General features: G+C 56.7%; 5 protein-coding genes across 5 annotated transcripts; 1 reads left to right on the forward strand and 4 right to left on the reverse strand.

Moving 5' to 3' along the window:
* Positions 1-1,216: 1,216 nt before the first annotated feature.
* On the reverse strand, positions 1,217-6,729 carry QBC33DRAFT_1222 (uncharacterized protein). Its single transcript, XM_060421995.1, has 2 exons — positions 1,886-6,729; positions 1,217-1,818 (listed from the first exon to the last, which is right to left on the reverse strand). The coding sequence occupies exons 1-2, from the start codon at positions 6,632-6,634 to the stop codon at positions 1,627-1,629; spliced, it is 4,941 nt and encodes a 1,646-aa protein (XP_060288392.1). The 5' UTR covers positions 6,635-6,729; the 3' UTR covers positions 1,217-1,626.
* A 741-nt stretch (positions 6,730-7,470) lies between these two features.
* Positions 7,471-8,526, forward strand: QBC33DRAFT_1248 (bladder cancer-related protein BC10-domain-containing protein). Its single transcript, XM_060422013.1, has 2 exons — positions 7,471-7,610; positions 7,677-8,526. The coding sequence occupies exons 1-2, from the start codon at positions 7,594-7,596 to the stop codon at positions 8,131-8,133; spliced, it is 474 nt and encodes a 157-aa protein (XP_060288393.1). The 5' UTR covers positions 7,471-7,593; the 3' UTR covers positions 8,134-8,526.
* Positions 8,527-8,730: 204 nt separating this feature from the next.
* Positions 8,731-9,837, reverse strand: QBC33DRAFT_553637 (uncharacterized protein; the record flags this gene model as incomplete). The annotated part of the gene is made up of 6 exons (XM_060429432.1): positions 8,731-8,856; positions 8,913-8,996; positions 9,056-9,214; positions 9,278-9,337; positions 9,396-9,506; positions 9,586-9,837. 6 exons carry the CDS (start codon positions 9,835-9,837, stop codon positions 8,731-8,733), a joined length of 792 nt encoding a protein of 263 aa, XP_060288394.1.
* Positions 9,838-11,892: 2,055 nt separating this feature from the next.
* On the reverse strand, positions 11,893-12,762 carry QBC33DRAFT_520474 (uncharacterized protein). Its single transcript, XM_060426380.1, has 3 exons — positions 12,327-12,762; positions 12,011-12,255; positions 11,893-11,935 (listed from the first exon to the last, which is right to left on the reverse strand). Exon 1 carries the CDS (start codon positions 12,597-12,599, stop codon positions 12,327-12,329), a length of 273 nt encoding a protein of 90 aa, XP_060288395.1. The 5' UTR covers positions 12,600-12,762; the 3' UTR covers positions 11,893-11,935; positions 12,011-12,255.
* Positions 12,763-12,802: 40 nt separating this feature from the next.
* QBC33DRAFT_1335 (uncharacterized protein) lies at positions 12,803-15,795 on the reverse strand. The gene is made up of 3 exons (XM_060422065.1): positions 14,197-15,795; positions 13,848-14,134; positions 12,803-13,769 (listed from the first exon to the last, which is right to left on the reverse strand). Exons 1-3 carry the CDS (start codon positions 15,615-15,617, stop codon positions 13,006-13,008), a joined length of 2,472 nt encoding a protein of 823 aa, XP_060288396.1. The 5' UTR covers positions 15,618-15,795; the 3' UTR covers positions 12,803-13,005.
* Positions 15,796-16,302: the final 507 nt, after the last annotated feature.

Genomic DNA, 16,302 nt, shown 5'->3' on the forward strand with positions numbered 1-16,302 from the left:
ATGTTCCCAGTTCTCGGTCGGGTCTCCACCCCCAAGACTCCGCCGCCCTGTCGTCAATCAGAAAAAAAGAAATATAAAAATAAAAATAAAAATAAAACGGGGGAAATGGCGTGCTTTTTTTGTGCGGTGTAGAGAATTCGATCCTGTTCCCTGTCGGAAAGGCGATTTCGATGCCACAGCACTAAACCCATCTTTTTCAGGGTCCTTCGTGGTGTTTGGTACCCAGGCTAGCCAACCATACCCCAGCAAAATGGGGCCTGATGCAAGTTGACGCTCCCAGTCCCCACGCAACAAGGATACGCACCCCACCCTCAAACCCCACCCCAAGAAAACTACCTAGAAAGGGGGCAAGAGCGAACCTATGAACAAGACAAAAAAAAAAAAGCTGAAATCGAGAGCGACGATGAAAACAGCTTCATCATCAATCGTCACAGCAAATAAATCAATACGCTGACAGCTCTCCAAAATCAAAACAACCATGTCCGATGTCGTGTGCGACCTAAAAACCTAAAAAAGAACAGATAAAAATATTGGTGCAGAAACGAGCCAACCACAAAGCCGCCAACATCCCTGCAGGTTTCACGCCTGACGCTTTCGCAGCCATGACGTTGAAATCGTACGATGTGGCGGCCGGGGGCCGTTCTGGAACCCGGCGGCAGATCAAGCGCGATTGGACCGCCCGCAAAGGAAGGTACGTACCCCCCTACGCACCACGCACTAAACATAGCCGGGGGCTGATTGCCTTCATCGGCCGCCTTCATCATCAATCATCATCCCGTTAGTTCGCTACTAATTACTGAAAGAAAGGGTAAGACACCCTTACCTAAGCAGGCTAGGGAAAGCCACAGCCGTCACCGCCGTTAAGTTAGCCCTCGTGCCGCTAATTAACCCTCGTGCCTCGACTCAGCCCGGGCCTGTCCGCTGGAGAAGGTCTCGTGAGTTGCCTGCCTGGCCCTGACTCAAATCTCACGAAACATGCACTTTGCAGCGAGGGGTGGCCCGATGATGGGAGGAAAAAATCCCAGAGGTCATTGATTGATCTATCAGGTATCTAGTCGTACAGGTTTCCCACATATTGGCATTGTTTTCGTGGAGGGGCGCCCAATTATGAGGCATTCAATGCCCAGTTTCCCAATGCGATTAGTAAAGAACAAGGCACACACGAGCCAAGCCCCCTCTGCGGAGGCTCCCAAAATCAACCTTTTCCATCAAAAAACCTGCCAACCAAGGTGGCCAGGTGCGAGTGCGAGATCCGGTCGGGTATCAACTAGGTAGGTGCTAGCAGGGCAGTAGTCGCCTGACACCTCGTCCGGGATGAGAAGAAGAAAACGTCAAAAAAAAATCATCAAGAAACTGGAACCAAATGTGTGCGAACCAAAGACATCCGCGGCCGCCCCCTATGATGGGGTCAAACCAGAGATAAAAAATTACAAAAACCATCATGTCTGTCATATGAAGAGGTGCGGCAGCCACCCAGGGAGCCGTTGCCATGGACCAGTGCAAATGCAAAACATCGCAAGAACGTGAATTGAGGCATGCATGCATCGTGAGAAGACACCGGGGTATATCGCAAGAGCGTCCGTGTCGAAATAGCAAGTCTTGTAGAGCAAAAAGGGCCGTCGGCCTTTAGTAGTTGGCATCGGGAACGCCGCCGGAGCGAGCGATGTCGTTGATGCGGCCAGCGACGTTGGCCATGTTGGTGAGGCTCTTGAGAGTCGGGTCGTTCGGGGCGATGCGGCTGATGCGCACGAAGAGGTGCTCGATGCGAGTCTTCAGGAGGCCCATGATCTTGGGAGTCACTTCCCGAACTTGGTCATCCTGTTTGTCTGTTAGCAATCCATCACCTGCGTTATGGACGGGACTTTCAATGCGAGCGAAGACTTACCAGGTTGTTAACCATGCGGTTGAACGAGTAGATCACCACCTCGGTCATGGCCAGCTTCTGGGCCACGTCCGGACCGTCCAGATCGGCCGAGACGGTGGCACCCACAGAGAGGAGCAGCAGGGGCTGCAGATCGGCGATGAAGGTCGGATTGTACTTGACAATGACCTGCTTGAAGATCTCTTCCTCCTTGTTTCCGCTCTGGAGCCAGCGCATCATGGCTTCATCGTAGTTGCCGCTCTCCATCAGACTTTCGATGGTCTGGATGGCTTGCTCGAGCTCGCGGCTCTCGCGGTTGGGGTTCGGGTAGATGAGCTGCGGCTGCTCCTGGCTAGAAGATCCCTGCTGCTGGCCGTACGTGGCAAGGTCCCGCGCCGGATGGCCGGCGAAGTTGTGCGAGCCAACGCTGCCTTGCGAACGCACATGGCCGTGAGCGGGGGAGTCGTGGGCTTGAGGCTCCCGATCCCGCATCTGCTGCTTGAGAGCAATGAACTCCTTCTGGATCTGAGATTGTGAGGCAGCCATGGTCGAGATCATGGTCGACAAGTGGGTGGTCTGCGCAATGAGCTGATCAATCTTGGACTGGTCACCGTGGTGCCGTCGCTCCAAGTGGGCAATCTGCTCGTGGAGGCGGTTGACGTCGCTGCCAACATTCTGCACAGCCTGGACGGTTCTATTAGTCAAGGCTGGGACGACGTTGTTGTTCAGAGTCTTGGTAACGCTGTCGACGATGTGGGAGTTGATGCTCTGAGTAACCCTGTCGGCAATGGACTTCACGGTCTCGGGCTTCTGGAGAGCATGGCCAATGATGTCGGGCAAGATCTGCAGAGTCTCCCGCTGGAGGGATTGATGATCCGCGATGATCTTGTCGGCCACTTTGTCGGCCACCTTGTCGCCCATCTTGTCGACGGCCTCTCTAGCCAACTTGTCGACTGCCTCGCCAACCAACTTGGCGACCATTTCCCGGGTCGACTTCTCCGTCTCGTCGAGCCTCTCTCGCAACGTATCGTACTGCTCCTGGATGACGTGCTTGAGGACGGCCTCGGTGTTCTTGTTGAGCACGTCCGAGATGACATGGAGCAGGGTTTCCTGGATCGCCATGAAATTGCCCTCACGGACATTCTGCTGCTCATTGAGCTGGTTGACCAGCTCGGCAAGTGAAGTATCCAGCCGGTTCGACATATTGAGGCCGAGGCGGAATTCCATGTTCTTGACGAGCGCCTCAAATGCTTCGGGGGAGACAGTGGTCGATGCGGAAAGAGTAGGCTCGACAACACGAGTCGTCGCCTTGGAAGTTGGGGGCTTGCCCTGGGCGGCCTGGCTGTTGGCAATGCCGTTTGAGACCACGAACTCACGATCTGCGGTGGCTGCGGCTGCCGCGGCCGCAGCAGCAGCGGCGGCGGCGGCGGCGGCGGCCTTCTTCTTTCGGCCCTTCTTCTCCGACTTCTCGGGCTGTGGGACAGGGGTTTCCTCTTCATTCCGGTCGCCAGAGAGTCTAGCCGGGGTCGCAGACTCGGGGCCCTTTCTCTCATCGCCTTGGGAGGACGGCGTCTTCAGAATCGCGTCCTTGAGGTTGCTGCGCGTGGCGAGGCGGACCTGAGAGACAGCCGAATCCACCACAGCATTGGTATGCGGCGACTCTATAGCCTGCGACGACGAAAGTTTGGCGATGGTGATAGAGGCAACCTGGCTAGAGTCAACCGGAGCGCTGATTTTGTTGTCCTTGCTCCAGCCGAGCTCGGACCTCTTGATGAAGAGGCATGTCACGCCCTTAGAGTGCATAGCGTACAGCTCAAAGAGGGTTGGCTCATCGTCGTCCGTGGTAGACGTCGTGGTCGGAGTCTGGAGAATGTCAAGGCTCCGCAGGATGCCCTTCGGGGCGAACGAGAACTCGCGCATGCCGCTAACCACGGCCGTGGACTCGGGCTGAGGGATCGACGTGTCCTGGTTGACGAGCCGCTGGATGAGCTCGACCTGCGAGACGTTCTTGAGACTGTACTTCGGCGCCGAAAGATGCAAGAAGTAGATCGAGTTGCGGGTCGGATGGCCGATGGCGATCATTCCCGTGGCAGGATTGTACATGACGCTGCAGACAGCATCCGACTCGTTGCTGTGCGGCAGGTTGAACTCCTGCACGGCCTTGCCCAGCGCAAGATCCCAGAGCTGGAGAGTGTGGTTCTGTTTCATTCCCACGATCATATAGCGCAGGGCCGTACGCTTCTGGTAGGGTCGGAGCTTGTCCAACAGGAGAACCGACGTCGGCCAGGCCTTCTCGCCATCGGGCGTCGTGGTCAAGGTCATCAAGGGCTCCTTGACCTCGACGGCCGTGTGGGCAGGCATGGGGTTCCGGGGATCTGAACCCTCGGCGGCCGCAGTCAGGTCGCGGACGTCCCAGAACTTGACGCGGCCAGACTTATCGAGCGAGACAACGGTCGTGTCGTCCTGGCTGAAGGTGAAATCCTTACCGGCCTTACCGGTATTGATCTTCAGCGAGCACTGCTTGAAAAGCTTCTCCGTGTCCACAACGCGATCATGGCCGGGCTTGAAGATATTCTTCTCGAGGATGAAAGACGGCCAGATGATGTTGATCGACTTTCCACGGCCAACGGCGAAGTACTCGGGGTTGGTGGACGAAGTTCGAGCTCTGGTCTTGAGCACACCGCCGGGGGTGTCGCCCTCCTGGTTCGAGACGGGAGGCAGGACGAACCCGTACTGTTCCGGGTGAGCATCGTCAAGGTGATCCTTGCCACCGTCCTTGACGAGGAGCCAGTAAACAGCACCACTCACGCCGGTGCCGAGAATGGCTTCCTTCGGAGTCACATTCTGATCCGCAGGAGTACAAGTCATGGCGACGTTGAAGATGCGATCATGGGTCTCGGTGAAGAGCTTGGCATCCACGCCGTCGTCCTGTCGGATGACTCGCAAGCCCCCGTTCTTGGACATGCCGTAGGCGATGTAGTTCTCAGACGCGGCGACCAGGTTACGATCGATCTGGTCGAATTCCTTCTTCAACCGAGCGATGTCCAGAGTCGATTCATCCCGGAAAATGGGACGGGCGCGCTCGGTATCTCCCTGGAGGGAGATGGAGATCCAGGGCTTCATTGGGAAGTTGATGACCTCGACGGGGGTCGAGTTCTCTTCAATGACAACAATCTGGTCAGCCTCGGCACTCTCCCAGCTATCAGCGACTGGAGCCTGAGATTCCTGAGCGGTGTCGTCGACGATCTCCCTCACGACCTTGACGACGTGCGGGGAAAGGGTGGTTTCGAGAGCACCCTTGTTATCGTCCTTGTCCAATTCCTTCTTGATGGCCTGAGCAGCGCCGTGCGCAGACTCGTCGAACTGCTCGTCGGATTTGGCGTTGAGCAGATCATCGAGCTCCTTGGCAATCTCGGCCTGACCTTGTTCCTCTTCAGCGCGGGCGAGAGCCTCTTGGGCCTCACTGTCCACTTTCTGGGCGATGCTGCTGATAGCCTCAGCAACAGTGTCCTTGGTCTTGCCCTCCACACCTCGGACGCCGGAACGCGAATCTGAGGTGGCAGGGGTGCGGTTGACGGAACGGTGAGAAAGGGGCGAGGGGGTTTGCTCAGTCTTGCGCCTGATGTGCTGAGGGCTCTCGTGCGGGCTACGCTCCGGGGCGGGGCGCTTCTGCTCTGAAGGGGGAACGGGCAGCACGTAATCGGTAGACCCGAAAAACGTGATAGTAGTATCAGCGGGGTCAAACTTATCCTGAGCAGAACTCGAGGCTGCCTGCGTAGTCGAGGATTTGGCAGTTCGATTCAGAGGTGAAGTAGCTGACAGGTTCTCGAATGGATTAGTGTATCCGAAAATGCTCGGCTTCGAAGCCGTTGAACCTTGCTGCGACAGAGGCGACGATTCGAATTTGACGGGCGGTGAGTCGTGGTATTTCGACTCGGAATGGTGCGAAGATCTCGACGCGATGGCGGAAACCGGAGTCGCTTCGGCGGGTCCACCGCCTGCTTGGGCGTTGGCAGACTCGTTCTTTGGGTGCGAAGGCTCGGCAGACGCGTCGGTCTGGCTAGGTTTCGGGCGGTTCAGAAGATTGAGGAGATACTGCTGAGTGCCGGAAGATGGGGATGCCGTATTCCAGGTTTGGCTCGATGGCTCTGGTTTTGCCGGTTCGGTGTGGAGATTTCCCTTGATAAGGGCAGCGAGCAGGCCAGAGGGGTCCTGAGCTGCCGGAGCTGGGGCGTGGATCACAGGCTGGGAGACTTGAGTGGGGTGATATCCTGACGATGGCTCTCGTGAAGTAGGCTTGGAAGGCACCTGCTGAGTCGCCTGACCTTCCTGTCCACTAAACTTTAGGAGATGGAGCAGATGCGACTTGCGATCATTTCCCGGACCACGATTCATGCCACCAGTGCTAGACAAGCCCGAGGGCCCATGGGGATGGCCCATACTCTGGACTGGAGGGGTAGGAGCAGCAGGGGGGTATGCGAACGCCGACATGTCCATGGCGGAATGGAAGGAGCTGCCCATTGCCGGAGAATCTGCAGCTGGATCACTGTAGAATGACTGGCTGCCTGGGTGTCCATGGTAAGAGTTGAAGTGGGTGGGAGGCTCAGGGCCAGGAGACTCAGCACCAGATTGACCACGCAGCTGGGCCAGCAGTGATTCAAAGTTGGAACTTGGCTCGATAGCACCCGCCCCGTGGTTCATGGCTTCCGCATCGTGCCCCATAGCACCCGCCCCGCCAGTGCCATCAGTGCCCGGGATATTAAAGCGTGACATGCTTTTCTTTTTTTCCGAGTTGAGCCACAAAGGCAGGCTAGTGCCCAATCGGCAGACTCAATCGAGAAGAGACTGTCAGGCCGGGAAAGATTGGGAAAGATTGGATCGGTGAAGTTTCGAATCGGGGAGATGTGAGGGGCGACAGAAAAATGTCAAAGCTCTTGCAGATGCAGCACAAATTTGCGTTGCTTCAATTCTCCTTGCTACAGCAAATGAAGAACTTCAACAACAACAAAAAAGGGCCACGCGCAGACGAGATGCGAGATGCGAGATGGGAGATGTGATTTGTGAAGGCTTGGTTGTTTGGAGGAGTGCCTTGTGTTTGGTCAAGCTCTGGAAATTTATTTTACGTGGTTGGGCTGCAAGCTACCTGCCACTACTGACCGCCTGGTGCGTGCACCTTCTTGCGTGGGGTATTTAGACCACAGTGTTATCCAGGCCTATTCACTATTGGTACCAGTGAGCGAAGGCACCGAAATCAGTCCGTGTGAAACATGTCTTAGCGCACGTTCTGTGCCCACTCTGCCAATCGCTGGTGGCAATCAGCCTTATCCAGAGCCTCAAAGTATATGACAAAGTCAATTTTGAAGTGGTGTCTTGGCCCACCTCTGCTCTCATGATTCATCAGCGCTTGTTTACCAGCCTGCCTCAGCCTCGAGCCGAAGGACTTCAACAATATATTGTCTGCATCTCCGTTTCAATCATCAGTTAATCCCCAGCATTGCTCTCTTCCTGTATATCGGGCACGTTGATAGAGGTCGATAATCGTCGCGTGCCCGCTCTCCCTCCTCGGGCATCGACACATCGCAACGTGGGGTTGACTGCCCACACGTCACTCTCCGGAGACGTCGTCAAGGTAGCCAACGCTGTCGACGCTGTCGCCAACAAATCCCCTCTCGTATTTCCAAGAGTCTCGCGAGGCTCTCTAGATATACTGGTCTCTTCCCCCAGTTGCCAGCATGTTCTGCCTCCGCAGGTTCGTAAAGTCTCCATATCGTACATCTCCGGGACCATACCATACTGACCACCCCTCCTCTCGCAGCTGGCTCCCCCTGCTTTTCATTCCGACCAACGCCTCCCCCGCCTTCATATTCTTGTTCTTCGTCTGCACCTACTTCCTCAACCGGCCGTGCGTCTACTGCTCGTTCCTCCTGCTCATCCTCTTCCTGACCTCATGCAACTGGTCCGACCGATGCTTCTTCGACTTTGGCAGTAACTGGTTCCTCCCGCGGCCCCTCGGCAGCCACGACTATGTCCCCATGTCCACGAGCGGGGACGGTGCGGCGAACATGACGAGGCCGGACGACCTGAACGCGACCGTGTCGGTGGCGGTTGCTGAGATGGTGAACACTACCGCCGGGGCGTTGGCGGGCATTCTCTCGGATCGCCTCACGGGGGCCAGGGCCGAATGGACTGGACTTGGTATCGAGTGGTTGCGGAGTTTGCTCGGAAAGCGCGAGTGGAGGATCGATTGTTTGGACGTCTACATACGATTATAGTGTCTTGCTCTTTGCTAAATTGGAGTTATGGTATCATGATAATACGGCCATCGCGCCGGGATTTGGGAATGGACAACATAGGACATCGCCGCGGTGTTCACATGGCAGACTGCGAAAGGGAAGTCCCACGACGATGGTAATTCTACGCGTCAGAAATAGCACGCACGAAATATACTTTGTCGGTTTACCAGGCCTTGTTATTGTTCCGCAACTCCGTGCCTCAGCTAACGGATGAAGCAAGTTCGACGAGAAATACAATCCGTGGGCACCCCGAGACTAGCTGGGGACCGAGGGAGGTTCTCTATCTAAAGAAACGTGCGCCTGAACCGAAACCGAGACCACCTTGGGTATGTAAGGAAAGAGGAAAGGAAAGAGGAGAGAAACCGAGAGAAGAAACCAAGCGAGGAAACCATCCACCGGTGAGCGGTCCCAGGTGTGGGTGGTCAATCAGGACACCGAGAGCTCAGGCAATAGCGAGAACATCTCAGGTCTGAGAGCACACCCAAGCCCAGGAGTTTGACCCGGGATCATCGAGACACCGAGAGCTCAAGCAATAGCAAGAACTCTCAGGTCCCGAGATCACGCCTGGTCAAGAGGTCAGAGCGGTGGAGGATCCTGACGATCCAGACGATCCTGCTCCTCCTTCTTCTTCTTCTCATCCGCCACCCTGAGCACAACCCAGCGGCTCTCGCACGCCGCCTTGGTGTGCCTCCCGTTCATCAGCTGTGGTGCGTCAGGTTAGCTTCAGTTTGTCTACCATGAGATGGGATCACCCTTACCCTCGCGATGTTCTCGTGCGTCATGGGCGGGACCGCATTCCGCCCGTCTCTGAGGATGGCGTCATCCTCTTTTCCCCACTTGAGCTGCAAGAAACGTGTTAGCTGGGACAGTCTTCATCTCCTCGCGGGCCGTCTTGACTCACCCTCCTCCTCGTCTGGGTCGCAGCAGCCGCGGCAGCAGCGGCGAACTGGGGCGGCACGGGAATCTGGTCGGGCACGGGAATCTGGGCCGGCACGGGAATCTGGTCAGGCGCGGGAGGGCCGACAAAATGGTGGTGGTGGTGCTGGTGAGCACCAAAGTTCTGTGGTGCCGTCAGCTTGGTGTCCTCACCTCACGGCCGTCTCACTTTTTTTTTGTGACTTACCAAGTGAGCCGGCATGTGAGCCGCTTCTGGCGCCGCGGGGTCGGCGAGGTACACATCCCCCTGGCGGATGACTGATTAGCTGGGCTGGATACCGACAAGTGTCAGCATGGTGACTTACCTGAGCGGGGAGATGAGTCGGCGAACCGACTTGGGTGCTGCCCTCAGCGGGCATCGTCTCTTCGGCCATATGGCCCAGGTCAACAGCGACAAAGTCGCTGAAATCGGCATCCTTGAATGTCATGAGTACGCGTCTTCAAACCTTACCAGCAACATGTTTTGGGGATTTTTGATGTCAAAGGGGTACATACCAAGCCGCGCGCGCCGTAACGTTCCTGGATCGTCGCCAGGTCGACAGCCACCAGACCGAGGTTGTATCGGCACAGGCGGTTGATACAACGGTACTCCAAGGGGTTTCCCCCACCACCGAGCGCCCAACTTGCCACGATCGCATCGCGGCAGACGGCAGGAGCACTCGCGTGCCCATAGTCGTCGGGCAGGACGTCGGTGCCAACCAACATCCCGCAGCCGGGGCAGTGGCGGCGAAGGATCATCCGACACATGGTCGGCGGCAGAGAGGAGAGAGAGAGGGCGAGGGGAGGTGCTTTTCTGAGAAGGGTTCTGAAGAAGGGCGGGAGTTGAACCCGTAGAAAAGCTGGACGGAGGAGAGGAGAAGAAAAGAGGAAGAAGCCAGGAAGTTGGAGGGGTTTTTATAGGAAAACAGAAATCAAAAAACGTAGCGAATCTTGGAATTCGTAGGAAGGCACAGGCCGCGTTGGCGGCTTGATCAATGGGGCTCAGGACTGACGATGCGGCTGTGCGTGGTGGTTATTGGTAATCGAGGACGGCAGGGCGGCCGGCTTTGACCTACAACCCCGTTTCTGCAAAGTTCTGCATGCCCTGGACCCCAGGCATGGACAATATAGTATCCTCTGCAAACCCATCCTGTCCTTGTTCTTGCGTTGCGTAGCGTGGCAATGGTAAACAAAGAAAGGGGATGGAGCCCCTGAAGAGCGAGGCCCCTGAACCGAAATCGAGGGCTGCCCAGTCGAGTCCCAAGAAACAGGCGAAACAACTCCAACGGGAGCCCAAGACGATACACGGCATCATCGACCACTTCCTGTTGCCTGGCGACTTACACGCTCCGCAGCCCGACCATGGCTTGAACTGGGACCGAGTGACAAGCTCTGGTCTAAGCCAGATGGCAGCTGTACTCCTCGAACTGGCGCCAGTGTGGATGTTTGCAGACCCATTATTGTGGCAAGACCAACACTTGCACACAGGGAGGCAACGAGAGCTATATCAGGGGCGAGCGAGGATTTGAGGTGGATCCCCCTGCGTGGCTTCTCCAAGACTCGGGCTCGAGAGGGACACTCTATTACAAGGCTGAGAGATGGGGAAGGGGAGCAGTTGCTTAAAGAGAACTCCGCTGGGAATCAGCGAAGATGATGGCAACTTTGCTGCTGTTGTCTACTCGGCACTCAGCTAGTATTCGGCGAGGACGGGGCACGATCGTCCTACCCAAGGGTAACTACCGGCAGATCAGGGGCTACTGCTTGAAGTCAGGCCCCGTCATACTCATGGATAATAGGTAATCGATATTCCTCCTCAACAGTTGACAGCAGAAGCCTAATTATTCAAGAGAAAGCGCAGGGAAAAGATCAAACTACACCACGAATTTCAACACATCGAAACATCAAGAAGGGGGTGGAAGTAAGAGAGGTAAACGAAACAGAGAACGGTTCCCAGATACCATGGCATCAAGCTCGCCCGGTTGAAAGGGGGCCAATCCTACGAGCGCAGGTGGTAGGTACGGGGCGTGAGGAGAGAACTGGGATACATGGAAGCAGGCGCGCCTGGGATATTAGGAACGGATGGACGAAGAAGGAAATATATATAGCTAGAATCTGAAACCATGTTGCGGCCTCCCAAAGCGAAACGTCCAACACTACGAACATTGTCGATCAACAATGAAGATCGGAGAGGCCGGTGGCTGTGATCGACCCTTGCCGCCAGACGCCGCGATGTTACATTATTCTAGGTCTTGATCGAGTGGCTGAAAGAGGATGGTCGAGTTCTTTTCTTGCTCCGTCGTCTGTCGAATCTTCTCAAGATATCTTACGAGACTTCCACGTGGCACTGGGCTGGAATATAACTACCTTGTACCTTACTCTACCCATCTACGAATCAAACATCTACTAGGTGTTTGGTCATTATTTCGCATTTTGCGAAGCGAGTGTGTTGGGCCAGAGCAAAAGCGGAAGGGGACGGGACCTAGCAGACGGGCTATGATATCGGCGAAGTGGTGATCTCCGGACTTGATCGTCATTACTGGCTAGACGAGAAAAAATGTAGTTATATTGCAGTCATACGAATCGACCGATCTGATGGAGGAGGATGCCAACATGGCGTACTGCCCAACCCGGATATAGAATGCGAATGGAGGTAGGTTTGGCATGAAAAGAAGCCTCGTACCTTCGTACCTCGGGATCTTCGAACCTCTAGCTGGCTCGGCGCCCACTCTGCCCGGATACCTAGGTACGGGATTGATTGTCATGGGGCTCTCTTCTAATCTACGCGTGCGTATTCCAGGCTCTTGCCTTCTTCAAGAGCTTCCGACTCCCTCTAGCAGTACCTAAATTACTCCTGAGCCGCAATCCCGTACGCCTTTTCCAAAGACCATACCCATCTAGTAACACTGCGCGCTAAAGTGAAGTGGATCTGACCTAGAATTAGGAGCCGAAAAAGAACAGGCAAGCAAATCATCGAACGCGTGCAACCTGGACGATGGTCTGGGGAGCCTCCTGCTCAATCACCTTTGAATTGGTCTAGAAGACGACGCCGTCGACGAGATGGGAGGGTCAACCAGCACCCTCCGCCACGGCTGGATGTCCGGTCAGTGGTGGCGCGTCACCTCTCCCCGGCCATGAGGAAGAAGTTTCCGATGATGCTGAGGAGCCGGAAGAGCCTCGTCTCGACGGGTAAGTAAGCTTCTTGTTTGCGTATACCCAGGTCATGATGAACGACATTCTTGATACGACGACGAAAGCAGTCAGTGAGCCCAGAACAAGAAACAAAACGAAGCCGTGAAGCGTCGGGACAACCACAAGATACGCAACAACAACGTCGGCGCCCAGACCATAAACACCCCCCAGAAATACCTCCACGCCAGCGCCGCTACCACGGCACCAAGCCCGAGCTGGACCCAGCCAATCCCCCACCAGGTGTACCAGACATCATCATACCCCACCCCAGCGAGCTGGGTGCAACTCCTTCCAGCCGCTCGCCCCAGGCTTACTGCACCACCGACAAACCCACACAACATCAAGACTAGCCAGCGTAGCCCTCCCGAAGATCGCTTATGGAAAATACCCCTTGGAACTCTGCCTACTTGGCTTTACCCAACCTGAAGACGAGCTCATGGGATTGATACGACCTCGCAATGGTGTTGCAGAACAAAAGTATAATATCCCCATAGAACATGATGCAGCTGTATGCTTGCGAGTGGGATACTACATGCATCCCCCTACTCGCATGCGTGAATATACGAACTGTGACCAGGCAGGATCCGGGGAGGCAGGCTCCGGGGGACAAGAGCCCAAACCAGAACGCCGCAAGCCAAGAAGCAAGTTCCCTATGGCACAGCCCAGTTGAACCTAAGCAGTACCCAACGCCTAAATATACATGTATACCCGACTCCAGCCACAGCAGACAGACCCGACGCCCGTCAATCAATGGAACTCCGTAAACTTAAACCCGTCCCCATCGCTAAAGTCCCCATCATTAATCAACTCCAAGTAGCTCCCCGTCACGCTATCCTCAGGCTCCAGCACGACACCCGAGTCCCGACACGGCGGCCCCTTGGGCCGCTTCTCCGGGGCGCCGTCGGCGGCCGCGGCGGCGGGGTACGAGCTCGGCGGCAGCAGCTGGTTCTGGTGTTGTCGGTACTGCGGGTGGAGCTGGAGGTATGGCTGCTGGCCGTGGTGGTGGTGCTGCTGCTGTTGTTGCAACTGGTTTTGAGAGAGCTGGTGCTGTTGCTGTTGCTGTTGCTGCTGCTGCTGCTGCTGCTGGGGTTCTGAGGGCGTGGTGACGTACGACGACGCCGCGCTCGACAACGACGACAGACTGCTCCCGACACTAGCCGGCCAGGCGTGTAGCGGCGCCCCGGGCGCGATGCGGCGGGGTGTCGAGGGGGGAAAGGGGTGGTGCGGGCCAACCGCCTGGCCAGAGGAGCCGGTGCCGGGGCTGGTACTGTCGTGGTGCTGTTGGCGATGGCGCCTGCGGGGCGCAAAGGCGACGTGGAGTTGGCAGTTCTGGAGGACCAGGCTGACGTGTCCGCAGAGGGCGGCCTGCAACTGCGCGGCCGTGTGGCATTGGGCTTCGTGGCTGAGGTCGGGGATGGCTTGGGCCTCGGTCTCGACGCGGCGGCGCAGGTCGTCGGCTGCGTTGTCGAATTCCCACCTGATTTCGGGGAGCTCCACGGGGGGTAGGAACTCTGGTTTGAATCGGCCGACGTTAGCTTCTCGGCTACTAACTCATGTTTGTGTGCGCGTGGGTGCGTGTGTGTACTTACCTGGAGATGGAACCTTGTTGTCGCTATCATTCGGGAATAGTGCCTTCCAGAGTCCATGCCAGTTGTCGATCTTAGTGTGCAATTTGCGCCCGTTGAGCATCCCCTCGATCGTGTCCGTGATGCCATCCTCTGGGTCGTCGCACGGCCTGTCCGGCACAACGTGGCACATGTTGTATGACTCGGCCTTGAGGTGTGCCCTCAGGGCATCCTTCGTCTTCAAATCCTTGTTGCATCGAGGGCACCCGTGGATGGTCAACCCACGTCTGTGATGAAGCCTTACATGGCGCCTGAGCAAGGTAGGTTGTCAGATGAGTTCAACGAGGTGGAGCGATATCTAGTCGGGACCTACTTGACAGCGGGAATATCAATGAACGAGGCAGTCGCACAAGGCATGTGATCCCTGATATTGAACCGGAGAGCGTTCCTCTTTCGGTATGGGCAACTCAGCTGCTGATCTGGTGGCTCATCGACCTTTGGCTTTTTTCTTCCCGACCCCTTTCCCGGACTCTGCTCGTCATCCGAGTCATCATTGCCGTCGTCGCCATCGCCACCGTTGTCACCGTCGTCGATGCGCCTAGGGTGAGATGGCGGCTTCGGGCGCTTCCGGCCCCTATCTAGACCATTGCCGCGCCCTTGACCATTGCCCTGTGGGTAATCAGACCCACCCTTGGATCCGCAAGGTTGGTCTTGTGCTGCCACTCGGATGGGCAGCGAGAAGCCAAGGGATTTGTTTGCACCCAGCAGGTTCGACAACTGCTCCAGGCATATGTTTACAGGTTCCCATGCCTCGACAGCCATGTGCGCGGGAAGATCCTGGAGTTCAACCCCGAACGCGTCTCTGAGGAGGGTGTCGCACACCTCTTCGGTCAGCCTGTCTCCCGGCCACTGCCTCGGTGGCGTCTCTTGGCCGCTCGACGAGCTGGAGCTATTGGGCGTGGCCGTCCCTTCGGCCGACTGGCATTCTTCCGAGTCCCTCGTGCTCTCCTTGGGTGCCTGTGCGTCGCAAGTGACATTGTTGCCGTCCCAGACAGCTTTGGGCAAGTGGCAACATGGGGATTGGTTGGGCGCGCATTCTGGCAAGCTGGCCATTGCTCCTGTCTCTTCCGGCTTGCCCGTCGCCCTTCCCGGCGTTGTCCGACCGCTTGGGGAGCTCGGCACCGACGACGGTTGCGGCGTGCTGGGCGCCGACCAAACTGAGGCCTCTTCCACCGGAAGGCTATGGCTCGACGACATCTTCGCAGATACAGAGCCCTTTCGGGTAGATACGTCCATATCTTGGACGTAATTGGCGTGGGCTTGTGACAGTGTTCGAACCGGGAAGCTGCGAGTTGGGAAGCTGCGAGTTGGGAAGCTGCGAGTTGGGAGGCTGTGAGCTGGGAGGCTGTAGTGACGCTGATGAAGCTGACGACGCTGCTGGTTCGCTGCGTCGTCATCCGAGTCGGGATGAGAGACAGAGGTAGCAAAACTGCAGGTGCGGGAGAGCGGGAAACTTGCGGAGCTGGCAGTGGAGTGGGACGAGTTGGAGGAATGGGAGGAATGGGAGTAGTGGGACTCGGTGTAGCTGTCGATGGAATCGATCCTTTCGGGGGGCAGCTGGACCTCAACTTCTTTGTTGTCCGGGTCGGCCGCCCCCTGAAGGTCGATCTGTCCTGCCTGGGCTGAAGGGATTCCGGGAGTACGGGGTTCGCAGCGTCCCTTATTATGCCGTTGCACATTGTGCGAGTCCTTCAGGAGGGAGGCCTGTCGGCCCGTGAATGCGGTTGGCTGCATCGCTCAGGCGGGGGCTACTGCGCCTTCCGGTTAACGACTTTGGCTCACCGAGCTGGTCTCTAGGTGGTCTTGGTGTGGGAGGCCGAGTACGGAGCGGCAGCCTTCGGGATTGGGGGTTCGTGCTTACATGCCTGGAAGAGAGAGGCGTGGTGGGGGGGGGTGAGATGCATTATTTACTTGTAGTCTCATCCTTGGACAGATTATCTAGGTAGGTATACACCCTCAGTCCCCCAGCTGCCTCAATTCTGGCGAACCACCGTCCAGCCAGGCAGCCAGCTGGTGCGCCAACCCCCGCCGCCCGTGGGAGAAAACATACCCACTGATGATCATGTCAGGCTGAGCGATGTCATACACCCCTAGCGAGATGCATCGCTAGATTCGATTAGCAGCGGCTGAGCACCGCCCATTGGCTGGCCTCCTGGCCGTTGCATGGTGGCGCATTTTCTGCCTTGGGCGTCCTGTGAGGCAGCCAATGGAAGGCTGGCGTGATTGGTTCCAACAACCTCGCCGGAAATTACGAGGTCAAGAACGGGAATTGTCCTCAGTTTTGCCCATGACGTTTGAGGCATTCGTGCGGCTCTCAGCTGCCGAAAATAGGCATTTCAGCGGTCAGCCCTACTGCTGAAGCCATTCCCCAAGCCAAGAGTGCTGGTCAGGGAGGATATAAATAGTGGCGGGACTTGCA

Source organism: Phialemonium atrogriseum, assembly GCF_030411735.1.
Source record: "Phialemonium atrogriseum strain 8032-3 unplaced genomic scaffold QBC33scaffold_1, whole genome shotgun sequence".
Lineage (NCBI taxonomy): Eukaryota > Fungi > Ascomycota > Sordariomycetes > Cephalothecales > Cephalothecaceae > Phialemonium > Phialemonium atrogriseum.

Excerpts from the sequence above, each read along its gene's own strand:
- QBC33DRAFT_1335 (XM_060422065.1), bottom strand. The coding sequence starts at position 15,617 with ATGCAGCCAACCGCATTCACGGGCCGACAGGCCTCCCTCCTGAAGGAC. Across the intron at positions 14,135-14,196 it reads ATTGATATTCCCGCTGTCAA|GCGCCATGTAAGGCTTCATC; the intron begins GTAGGTCCCGAC and ends TACCTTGCTCAG. Across the intron at positions 13,770-13,847 it reads CAACAAGGTTCCATCTCCAG|AGTTCCTACCCCCCGTGGAG; the intron begins GTAAGTACACAC and ends GATTCAAACCAG.
- QBC33DRAFT_520474 (XM_060426380.1), bottom strand. The coding sequence starts at position 12,599 with ATGTTGTGTGGGTTTGTCGGTGGTGCAGTAAGCCTGGGGCGAGCGGCT.
- QBC33DRAFT_1222 (XM_060421995.1), bottom strand. The coding sequence starts at position 6,634 with ATGTCACGCTTTAATATCCCGGGCACTGATGGCACTGGCGGGGCGGGT. Across the intron at positions 1,819-1,885 it reads ACCGCATGGTTAACAACCTG|GATGACCAAGTTCGGGAAGT; the intron begins GTAAGTCTTCGC and ends ACAGACAAACAG.